The sequence below is a fragment of the Carcharhinus amblyrhynchos genome, chromosome 21 (assembly GCF_965287045.1).
Source record: "Carcharhinus amblyrhynchos chromosome 21, sCarAmb.v2.hapA, whole genome shotgun sequence".
Classification (NCBI taxonomy): domain Eukaryota; kingdom Metazoa; phylum Chordata; class Chondrichthyes; order Carcharhiniformes; family Carcharhinidae; genus Carcharhinus; species Carcharhinus amblyrhynchos.
Window position 1 is genome coordinate 5784545 of NC_137344.1, and position 12805 is coordinate 5797349.

Below are 12805 nucleotides of genomic sequence, written 5' to 3' on the forward strand. Positions count from 1 at the left end.
GCAGTTAGTTATAAAATGGACATCTACGGCAGCCATTTCACACAGCAAACTCATACAAATGATTATAGTAGATGAAGTGACAATATTGGTACTCAGAATCCTTACATGCAGCAGGAGTCCATTCAGCCCTTCATGTCTGCACCAACTCCCCGAAAAAGCATCCCACCTACACCCTTCCCTCTGCCTTATCCTCATAACCCCATGCAATTACCATGGGTAATCCACGTAACCGACACATCCTTTGAGTGTGGGAGGAAACTGCAGCACCTGCAGGAATTCCACACAGACACAGGGAGAACATGCAAACTCCACACAGTCATTCAAGGCCGTTATTGAACCTGGGTCCCTAGTGTTGTGAGCAGCAGCGCTAAGCACTGTGCCACCGTGCCGCCCTACTTCCGCACTTGAAGGGAAGCTTTCCTGACTCTGGAAAAACTTCTGCTCTTTCACAATTGCCATCACAAGATCTTTAATATCACCAGAATTTGCACATGATCTCAGTTTAAATCATTAATACAGGAGTTCTCAAACTGGGAGTCATGGTCATAAGATACACTTTAGGGTCATGAGCTCTGAACCAGCAATATGAAGCTCAGTTTGATTCGTTAAAGGGCAAGGTCTCTTTAAATGCTTGTGTTTTGTTAGTCTGTGAACGTGGCCTAATGGACTGCTGCCTGAGGCCCAATTACTATTGCAGAAAAGGCCTGTGAATAGGTTGGGATTTCCAAAAATTTTTTTTGGAAATCCCCTACTGTTTCATCATACTCAACAACTTTCAGATTTTCACTCTGTGAACATACAAAGTCCAAGGCATTAGAATAGGATCACACTGGGAAACGGCAGCAGCAGTTAGCACTGCTGTTCACAGCGCCAGGGACCTGGGTTCAATTCCAGCCTCAGGTCACTGTCTGTGTGGAGTTTGTGTATTCTTCCCACATTTGTGTTGGTTTCCCCCAGGTGCTCCGGTTTCCCCCCACAGTCCAAAGATGGCTGGGTTAGATGGATTGGCCATAGTAAATTGGCCTGTAGCGTCAGGTTAACTACGTTGGGTTAAGAGGACAGGGCCTGGATGGGATTGTTGTCATTGCAGCTCAATGTGTCAAAAGGCCTCCTTCTGCACTGTAGGGATTCTGTGATTCCATTCTACAATACTGCATTAATCCATCCAATAATCAATAATGCACTAAAAATGATAACCTAGATTCGATGCCCAGACCTCTAGCATTGGGTTTGAACCCAGAATGACCAACGTCAATAGTTAGAGGCTTCACTCACTCGGCCAAACTGAAAATTGAAATGAATTATTTTCAAAATAAAGCAAAAAAGGTTATCTTTACCGAAAGGCTTCTTCCAACTTCCGAATTTGTTTTTCTGCATCGGTTTTCTCCTCATCTCTCTCAGTCTGCAAGGCATGAATCTGAAATAAAATGAAAAATAAATGATTAATTTGTTGGATACGTTTTGCAGTAGGAGCAAAATCAATTGTTATATTATCACTTTAAAATACTTGATAGCAAGGGAAAAACTTTTATTGCTGTGAATAAATCAAATATTCTGTAAGTACAGTCAACAGCTTGGTGGATAAAATAAATCTCTGCTGGTAGACACATTGCTGAATCACGGTCATGCTCTTGAATAAAACAAATGGAGCCTTGATATTCTGTCTGCTCTGGGGCATATTTCAATCGCACAGGGAGCAGAGGGAGCAATTTAGGCTCAAACCTCTTTCTATTCCTTCTGACAGGGAAGAAAAATTCTTACTTGGGAGAGGGTTGGTGCAGGGAGACACTGTTTCTGCCTGCATCCCTTTTGTCGTCACATCGTTTATAAGAACAAACGAGTAGGATGCCTGAAAATCATGAAGGATTCCACCTAACTAGTTCCAAATCAGCATATTTCCCTCACACACAGAGAGTGGGGTCCACAGTTAAACACACTTTAAAACTAACCCCCAGCTCTTTCCGCCTCTTCCTTACCATTTCTCCCCCTTTGCTTCCCTTTTTCCTCCTTTTTCTCAATTTTCCCTCTCTCCCACTAATTTCCCCCCTCCCCCCCACATCTTCACCCATCACAGTTTACCCTCTGATTTCAGTTTCTCTGCCCTTTGGCCTTTCACACCTTCTATCCTCTCCATAGGGTGCCATGAACAGCCTTTCTTTTTGTTTTTGTGGCTATGAATCATCTTTCATTCCCTCACCTACTGTATAAATATCTCCCACTTTTTAAGCCTTTTAGCTTTGACAAAGAGTCATCTGGACTTGAAATGTGAGCTCTTTTCTCTCCTTACCGATGCTGCCAGACCTGCAGAGGTTTTCCAGCAGTTTTTCTTTTGGATCCAAATACAAGTGATTGAACTGTTAGTGAGGAAGCATCATGTGGAGAATCCGGTGTTGGACTGGGGTAAACAAGTAAGAAGTTTCACAACACCAGGTTAAAGTCCAACAGGTTTATTTGGTAGTAAAAGCCACTAGCTTTCAGACTGCTGCTCCTTTGTCAGGTAAGTGGGAGTCCTGTTCACAAACAGGGCATGTAAAGACACAAACTCAACTTACAAAATAATGGTTGGAATGTGAGCCTTTACAGGTAATCAAGTCTTAAAGGTAAAGGCAGTGTGAGTGGAGAATGGGCCAAGCACAGGTTAAAGAGATGTGTATCATCTTGACAGGACAGTTAGTGAGATTTTGCAGGCCCAGGCAAGTCGTGGGGGTTGCAGATAGTGTGACATGAACCCAAAATCCCGGTTGAGGCTGCCCTCATGTGTGCAGAACTTGACTATCAATCTCTGCTCAGTGACTCTGCATTGTCATGTGTTGTGAAGGGCACCTTGGAGAATGCTTACCTGGAGATCAAAGGCTGAACGCCCGTGACCGCTGAAGTGTTCCCCAATAGGAAGAGAACACTCCTGCCTGGTGATTGTCTAGTGAGGAAGCAGCCATGGAATAACTTCTATGAATTTCATGACTAATGTTATACTGGCTTATGTCTCTGTCCTCAGTAGCACTATATTCCTGGGATTCGTTTGTTATCCTACGTTAATCAATGTAGCTGCTTATTGACTGTTTATGCCATAATTAAATTCATTTCTTTAATGTGAGGATCGGGGGGATGAAAAGCTAGTGGAGAAAAAGGAAGCAAAGGTTTTATTGACCATGGGCAGATTTCACTAGCCTGGAAAGTTGCTGAAAAAAATGGAACCAGCAGGTGGAAATAATAAAGACATGCTTTCAATGATCATCTGAGTCTGAAAATCCCTGGTCTGGTCAGAATTTTAAAAGTTTCTTTAAAAAAGGACTATAGATATTGATGGTGGAGTGGTGATAGCTGGGGTTATTTCTGAAATCCTTCGTATTGTTTAGCTCCCGGTATCCATTGTGCTGTTCTGGAAAGGTAAGAAGCAGAGGTGGAAGGGTCTGCTTCCCAAAACATTCCAAATTGCGTCCAAGTAGTTGGCTCATAGGCCAAGTAGTTGATACACCCTCTTGGGACATAGATGGTGGTTAGAGATCCAAGTGGATAAAAGGAAAGGAAACATTCCCCATAAAATAAATTAATTGTAAATTACTAGGTTTTATATTTATTTCGTACTGCACTGACAGTTTTAAAGGCAGTATTTCAAGTTTTAGTGCTCCTGTTATTACGAACACTGCACCCACTACAATGTTAATCAGTGGCTTATATGCATAGCTAGCGCAGCACTAATATTTCAAAAACTCAAATCGTCAAGCTGTTCTTTCATCTCCCTTTCAATGACTCTTGTTTATTACATTAGTGAAAATTAGAGGTCCTCCCATGCCTTGTGGTACTTCCAGCAAACACACGTTAGAGAAAACACTGGCCATCATTTCCCAGTCCCTGAAGGCATAAAAGGGATTCTTGCAGCTGTTCTAATTGCAGGGTCCTACAGCCTGTGCATGGTTGCTAGTCTTTTACAGCTTTATTGGGATGGAAAGCAGCAGGTCATCAGCACAAAGCAGGTGTGCTGTGCACATATAGAATTCTTTACGTTGCACCATCCACAGTTGGTGGCTGATAGCAGTTACTGATGCCATCCCATTTAGTCTCAATGAAACATTCTATTTAATGCCACACAAACAGCAATCAGAACCAATTGCAACTGGTTAATTTAAGGTGTTTCATTATACAGGAAAATAATTTTCCTGCCACTTTTTTTTTAAACAATATGGTTGAAAGGATACTGCTTCCAAAATGAACATACAGGCTGGAATTTTACTGTCCTGCCCGCCACAAGAATCGGAATGGGCAAGGGGCGGACAACGGGAAGGTCCATTGACCTCGGGCGGGATTTTATACTTTCGGGATGAGCGAGGATGTAAAATCCCACCCACAGTGAACATTTTACTTTTTTAAGAAGTCTGAAATGATTGGTATCACAAATCATCGTCCACAAGTGATGCAATTACACATTCACTATGATTTATTTCACTGGCTGGTGTGTTTGGAGGCAAATAATTTTTTAGCGTTGGTGTTCCTACAGGGACTCAACCCTATCCTGTTGTTCTTGGGAGGTGTATACCTCTGAACTTATTAAACCTTTCACTTATTCACAAAGAAAGAATAAGTATACAGTATGGTCAACTGCGCCAATGATAATGGAACAGAAAGTGAAAACTCAATTCCATGTTCTCTACATACAGACACCCACTATCTGCATTCATTTCAACTCCTGCAGTGATTGGATTACCAATATCAGGCATCAGACCAGTATTGATCAAATAACTATCATTAACCTATAAATCCCCCAGATACAAGTCACGTGGGGCGGCACAGTAGCACAGTGGTTAGCACTGCTGTCTCATAGCACCAGGGACCTGGGTTCGAATCCCAGCTTGGGTTACTGACTGTGTGGAGTCTGTATGTTCTCCCTGTGTCTGCATGGGTTTCCTTTGCGTTCTCCGCTTCCTCCCACATTCTGAAAGATGTGCTGGTTAGATGCATTGACCCGAACAGGCGCCAGACTGTGGCGACTAGGGGAATTTCACAGTAACTTCATGTAAGCCTTACTTGTGACAGTAATAAATAAACTTTACTTTAACTTTCCATTAGAAATGACAATTTTTCCTCAAGTGTACACTCTTGTTCCTGTTTGGATTTCTAGGGGATTTTCACAATAACTTCATTGCAGCGTTAATGTAAGCCCACTTATGACTAATAAATAAACTTTAATGTTCATTTTATCGCCTCTAAGAAAAAGAGGAAACAAAATTTGAGAAGCAATTCAAATGACCTACTTCTATTTGTTTATATTTATTTCAACAAATCAGAGTGCACATTTCCTGTCCTTAATTCCCATTCTTGTTAAGTTTGGTCAGTTTTGTGTCAGCCTTTAACCATTTTCCACATGACAATAGTAACTGCACTTCAAAAGTACTTGATCGGCGGTGGCAAAAAGTTTTGGGATGGCCTGTGGTCATAAAAGGCACTACACAAATGCAAGTATGTCTTTTTTTGGCAAATTGCCATGTCAACAGTTCTAATCTGATTATGCTTGTCAACTCTCACAATTCTGTGCAGGTTCAAACCAGGAGGGAATCCCGTGAAATGTGCTGAGTGCCACTGGCAGTTAACTTGGGCCTTCACAAGCATCTCATATATTTACATATATTAAATGTCTGAATTGCACAAGTTACATGGACAAATAAAGCTGCAAACAGCAATTAAATTAATGACTAATTCTTCAGTTTTGGTAATAAGCACTAGGGAGAGTACTAAGATTTTAACTACACGATGCACCTAGGCAAGATAGATGTCAGTTTCATCTTGCACCACAGCAATTCTGCCTTCATTGTTTGTCTTTGGATCCCTTGCATTTGTGCTGCATTTTTTTTGATCTCTGCCCTTCAATTCTCACTTTACATATGGGCAGCATGGTGGCACAGTGGTTAACACTGCTGCTTCACAGCACCAGGGACCTGGATTTGATCCTGGCTTGGGTCACTGTCTGTGTGGAGTTTGCGCGTTCTCCTGGTGTCTGCGTGAGTTTCCTCCGGGTGTTCCAGTTTCCTCCCACGGTCTGAAAGATATGCTGGTGAGGTGCATTGTCCCAAGCAGGCACCGAACGTTGGAACTAGGGGAATTTCACAGCAACTTAGTTGCAATGTTAATGTAAGCCTTACTTGTGACTAATAAATAAACTTTACATAACAGGAAGTGCTACAAAAATTCAGCCGGTCTGGTAGCATCTGCGGAGAGAGAAACAGAGCTAATGTTTCAAGTCTGTACGACTTCTTCAGAGTTGCAGAGTTTTCCCAGCATTTTTTGCTTCTAATTCAGATCTCCAGCATCTGCAATGTTTTGCTTTGGCTCATGTTAAAGAAATTGGTCTTGTTTCGTTCATTACATTGAGGCCAGTGACCAGTGTTATACCACAGGGGTCCATGCTGGGCACCCTATAGTTCAGTAAGAAGTCTCACAACACCAAGTTAAAGCCCAACAGGTTTATTTGTAGCAAACGCCACCAGCTTTTGTGACTGACTGTTCCTTCGTCAAGTGGGTGGGAGTTCTGATCACAAACAGGGCATATAAAGACACAAACTCAACTTACATGAATAATGATGGGAATGTGAGTCTTTATAGCTAATCAAATCTTAAAGGTATAGACAATGTGAGTGGAGAAACCATTAAGCACAGGGTAAAAAGATGTGTATTGTTTCCAGACAGGAAAGTTAGTGAAATTTTCCAAGTCCAGGCACGTTGTGGGGGTTACAGATAGTGTGACCTGAACCCAAGATTCCAGTTGAGGCCATTCTCATGTGTGCGGAACTTGACTATCAGTCTCTGCTCAGCGACTTTGCGTCGTCGTGTGTCATGAGGGCCACCTTGGAGAATGCTTATCCAAATGCCCGTGACCACCGAAGTGTTCCCCAACAGGAAGAGAACAGTCTTGCCTGGTGATTGTCGAGCAATGTTCATTCATCCGTTGTTGTAGCATCTGCTTGGTCTCCCCAATGTAGCATACCTCAGGACATCCTTTCCTGCAGCATATCAGGTAGACAACGTTGGCTAAGTTGCAAGAGTATGTACTGTCAACCTGGTGGATGGTGTTCTCATGTAAGATGATGGCATCCGTGTCGATGATCCAGCATGTCTTGCAAAGGTTGCTGTGGCAGGGTTGTGAGGTGCCGTGGTCACTGTTCTCCTGAAGGCTGGGTCGTTTGCTGTGGAAATGGTGCGTTTGAGGTTATGTGGTGGTTTGAAGGCAAGTGGTGGGAGCAAAGGGATGGCCTTGGCGAGATTTTTGTCTCCATCAATGACATGTTGAAGGCTCCAGAGAAGATGTCATAGCCTCTCCACTCCGGGGAAGTACTGGACGACGAAGGGTACTCTGTCCACCGTGTCCCGTGTTTGTCTTCTGAGAAGGTCAGTGCAGTTTCTCGTGGCGGCGCGTTGGAACTGCTGATTGATGAATCAAGTGTCATGTCCTGTTCTTATGAGGGCACATTTCAGCGTCTGGAGGTGTCTGTTGCGATCCTCCTCATCTGAGCAGATCCTGTGTGTACAGAAGGCTTGTCCGTCGGAGATGGCTTCTTTAACGTGTTTAGGGTGGAAGCTGGAGAAGTGGAGCGTCGTGAGGTTATCTGTGGGCTTGCGGTACAGTGAGGTGCTGAGGTGACCGTCCTTGATGGAGATGCATGTGTCCAAGAATGTAACTGATTCCAGAAAGTAGTCCATGGTGAGTCTGATGGTGCGATGGAACTTTTAATATCATACAGTTGTTTCAGTGTTTGTTCACCATGAGTCCAAAGGAAGAAAATGTCATCGATGTATCTAGTGTACAGCATTGGTTGAAGGCCCTGTGCGGTGAAGAAGTCTTGTTTGAACCTGTGCATGAACACATTGGCATATTGAGGTGTGTATTTAGTCCCCATGGCTGTTCCGTGCATCTGGATGAAGAACTGGTTGTTGAAGGTGAAGATACTGTGGTCTAGGATGAAGTGGATGAGTTATATAATTGCATCTGGAAACTGACAGTTGTCGGTGTTGAGTACTGAGGCAGTTGCTGCAATGCCATCGTTGTGGGGGATGCTGGTGTAGAGTGCCGAGACATCCATTGTGACGAGGAGTGCTCCAGGTTCAACTGCTCCATGCATGCTGAGTTTTTGTAGGAAGTCCGTAGTGTCGTGACAAAAGCTTTGGACTCCCTTTGAACTCACGGTGAACAATCACTGAAACAACTATATGATGACATCAACAAGTTCCATCCCATTATCAGACCCAATATGGACTACTCTCCGGAACTGGTTACATTCTTGGACACACGGATCTCCATTAAGGACAGTCACCTCAGCACCTCACTGTACCACAAGCCCACAGGTAACCTCACGATGCTCCACTTCTCCAGCTTCCACCCTAAACATGTTAAAGAAGCCATCCCCTAAGGACAAGCCCTCTGTATACACAGGATCTGCCCAGATGAGGAGGATCGCAACAGACACCTCCAGATGCTCTCATAAGAACAGGATATGATGCTTGACTCATCAATTGACAGTTCCAACGCGCCACAGCCAAAAACCGCACCAACCTCCTCAGAAGACAAACATGGGACACAGTGGACAGAGTACCCTTCGTCGTCCAGTACTTCCCCAGAGCGGAGAGACTATGATATCTTCTCCGGAGCCTTTGACATGCCATTGATGAAGACGAACATCTCGCCAAGGCCATCCCCACACTCCCACTTCTTGCCTTCAAACAACTGCACAACCTCAAACAGACCATTGTCCGCAGCAAACTATCCAGCCTTCAGAACAGTGACCACGGCACCTCACAACTCTGCCACAGCAACCTCTGCAACACGTGCTGGATCATCGACACGGATGCCATTATCTCATGTGAGAACACAATCCATCAGGTACACAGTACATACTGTTGCAACTCAGCCAATGTTGTCTACCTGATACGCTGCAGGAAAGGATGTCCAAAGGCATCGTACACTGGGGAGACCATGCAGACGCTATGACAACAGATGAATGAACACCGCTCGACAATCACCAGGCAAGGCTGTTCTCTTCCTGTTGGAGAACACTCCAGCGGTATGGGCATTCGGCCTCTGATCTTCGGATAAGCATTCTCCAAGGCGGCCTTCACAACACATGACAGCGCCGAGTCGCTGAGCAGAGACTGATAGCCAAGTTCCACACACATGAGGACGGCCTCAACCGTTCTTGCGTTCATGTTACACTATCTGTAACCCCCATAATGTGCCTGGACTTGCAAAATCTCACTAAACTTTCCTGTCTGGAAACAATACACATCTTTTTAACCTGTGCTTAATGCTCTCTCCACTCACATTGTCTATACCTTTTAGATTTGATTAGCTGTAAAGACTCATATTCCAATCATTATTCATGTAAATTGAGTTTGTGTCTTTATATGCCCTGTTTGTGATCAGAACTCCACCCACCTGACGAAGGAACAGCCAGTTCCGAAAGCAAGTGGCGTTTGCTACAAATAAACCTGTTGGATTTTAAGCTGATGTTGTGAGATACCCCAGTCCAACGCCGGCATCCCTACATCACCCTATAGTTCCTCATTTATATAAATGACATAGATGACTATGTGGGAGGTAGGGTCAATAAGTTTGCCAATGACACAAAGTTTAGCCGGCTGGTTAACAGTGAGGTTGAGTATCTTGGCTTACTGGAAGATCTAGTCCAGATGATCAAATGTGCAGTTAAGCAGCAGATGGAATTTAACTCTGAAAAGTGTGAGGTGATATACTTTTGAAGGAGTAATTTGACAAGGAAGTATACTATGAAAGGTCCATCATTGGGAAGTTCTGAAGAACAAAGGGACCTTGGTGTGTTTGTCCATAGATCTCTGAGGGTGGAAAGGCAGGTAAATAGGGTGATGAAAAAGGCATACGGCACCTTTATCAATTGGGGTATTGATTACAAAGGCAGAGAGGTCATTATGAAGTTATATAGAACTTTGGTGAGGCCGCAGCTGGAAAATTGTGTGCAATTCTGGTCGCCACCTTATAGGAAGGATGGGAACACGCTGGAATGGGTGCAGAGGAGGTTTACCAAGATGCTGCCTGGGATGGAACATCTAAGTTATGAAGAGAAGTTGAATAGACTTGAGTTGTTTTCATTGGCGCAGAAAAGACCAGGAGGGCGACCTGATTGAAGTGTTCAAGATTATAAGGGGCATGGACAGGGTGGATAGGGAGCAGCTGTTCCCCTTAGTTGAAGGGTCAGTTCTGAGCGGACACGTTAAAGGTGAGGGGTGGGAGATTTGGGGGAATTCGAGGAAAAACATTTTTACCCAGAGGGTGGTGATGGTCTGGAATGCATTGCCTGGGAGGGTGGTGGAGGCAGAATGCCTCACATCCTTTAAAAAGTACCTGGATGAGTACTTGGCATGCCATAATATTCAAAGCTGTGGGCCAAGTGCTGGCAAGTGGGATTAGGTGGGCAGGGCAGGGCATTTCATGCGTTGATGCAGACTCAATGGGCCAAAGGGCCTCTTCTGCACTGTAGTATTCTCTAATTTATCTGTCTTTCCTTGCAAGAAAAATGTTAAACTAACACTTGAGTGTGGTAACTCTAAACATGGGTAATTTCATCTTCCAATCTATAATGGCCTAGTAGCTACACTTACAAACTCTATAGCTGTAATAGCGAGCACTCGGGAAGCTTTGTTATCTATTTTACCATCTGACAACAATGCTTCAAATGGACCCAATGTTGCTCGATGTGATCCAATCTAATCCTGTGGTGATCAACGTGGTCACACTTATTTCTAGTGAGTCCTGATGTCCACTTTTTCAACAGCGTAGAGGCCATCCTCCTCACTTTAAATTATTATTTTTCCTAGTCTTGAACTGCATTAAATCTGTCCACAGGAATCATCTGTTGGTGATTGGTGGTGGTTGGTAACTAGTGGAGTGCCGCAGGGATCGGTGCTGGGGCCTCAGCTATTTACCATTTATATAGACGATCTGGAGGAGGGAGCTGAGTGTAGGGTGTCGAAATTTGCTGATGACACAAAGATAAGTAGAAAAGCAAATTGTGCGGAGGGTGTAGAAAGTCTGCAGAGGGATCTAGATAGGCTGAGCGAGTGGGCGAGGACCTAGCAGATGGAATACAATGTTGGCAAGTGTGAGGTTATCCACTTTGGCAGGAATAATAGTCGGAGGGATTACTATTTAAAGGGCGAAAAGCTGCAGCATGCTACGGCGCAGAGGGACCTGGGGGTCCTTGTGCATGAGTCGCAAAAACCCAGCCTACAGGTGCAGCAGGTGATCAGGAAGGCAAATGGCATGCTGGCCTTCATAGCGAGGGGGATTGAATATAAAAGTAGGGAGGTCTTGCTGCAACTGTACAGGGCACTGGTGAGGCCGCAGCTGGAGTACTGTGCGCAGTTTTGGTCGCCGCACTTGCGCAAGGATACTTTGGCCTTGGAGGGAGTGCAGAGGAGGTTCACTAGGCTGATACTGGAGTTGAGGGGGTTGAACTATGAAGAGAGGCTGAATAGACTGGGCTTGTACTCGTTGGAGTTTAGAAGGATGAGGGGGGATCTTATTGAGACGTATAAGATGATGAAGGGGATGGATAGGGTAGAGGTGGAGAGGTTCTTCCCGCTCAGAAAGGACAGCAGGACTAGAGGGCACAGCCTCAAGACAAGAGGGGGGCAGTTTAGAACAGAGTTGAGGAGGAACTTCTTCACTCAAAGGGTGGTGAATCTCTGGAATTCTGTGCCCGTTGAAGTGGTGGAGGCTACCTCGCTAAATATATTTAAGACGTGGGTAGATAGGTTTTTGGTAGGCAAGGGGATTAAGGGTTATGGGGAGAAAGCGGGAAAGTGGAACTGAGCCACTTCAGATCAGCCATGATCTTATTGAATGGTGAGGCAGGCTCGAGGGGCTAGATGGCCTACTCCTGTTCCTATTTCTTATGTTCTTATCTCTGGTACTGTTACGAGTGGGCCTCTACAAGACAGGTGGACTTTTAATGTAGGTTCAAATGTGAAACATTCATGTGTTTTGCCATATGATTGACTGAAGGCACAATGATGCATCTATGTGGAATTCATATTGTAATACTGAATCATGTTCCCCACCCATTCTTTTTTGCTTTTGGTAAGTCTGTTAAAACACAACAAAACAAATACCCATCAATTAAACTGCAAATTATTCACAGCATTTACTTCTTGGTTAAAGTCATGTGTGAATTTACAAGTCCTAAAGATTCCTTCCAGTGAAGCAGTAAATCCATTTACTGACACATATACAACTTTCTGTTACTCCTATGTAGTCCACCTGTGTCAAAGTTACTAATTGTGTAATAACAGGCATCTCGCTGCATAGTCGTTTACCTTCTTTTCATGGAAGTGCTCCAGATGCAGTTTTTCTTGCTCAAATCTTCCCACTTGATTCTGAAAAGAAATGACATCTCAAAGGAGAATTCATTCATTGATATAAAATATCATTAGTTATTACAAATTACAACTAAGATTTTCTAGGTTCACTTTGCAATTTACTAACTACGTCAGGGGTTGTGGGTTTTAAACAAAGAAGAAATAGATGACCTTTGCATATATAGATTTAAACGAACAATAATAGATTTATTCTGAGAGCTTTTCCAGAAAATAAAACTAAACAGCAGCCTGTTAAACACTCCAATCATATCACCATCAAATCATGTGATCAGTTCTTACAACAATCATGCAACCAATTAAATATATACCTCTCCCCCTTTTCTTTTGTGGTCCTAGTAACAAATTATCATGATGCTATATATAGGATCAATAATACTATAGACACAGTGCTGTGCACCATTAATCATTA

At 43.7% G+C, this 12805-nt stretch overlaps 1 protein-coding gene across 2 annotated transcripts in view; it reads right to left on the reverse strand.

Moving 5' to 3' along the window:
* cep112 (centrosomal protein 112) overlaps positions 1-12805 on the reverse strand; it is a 468252-nt gene that overhangs the window by 256991 nt on the left and 198456 nt on the right. For both annotated transcript variants that reach the window (XM_080209170.1, XM_080209169.1), the window contains 2 exons: positions 12334-12393; positions 1338-1417 (listed from right to left, as the gene is read on the reverse strand). In XM_080209170.1, coding sequence (XP_080065296.1) covers positions 1338-1417; positions 12334-12393 — 140 coding nt within the window. The remainder of the gene's footprint in view (positions 1-1337; positions 1418-12333; positions 12394-12805) is intronic.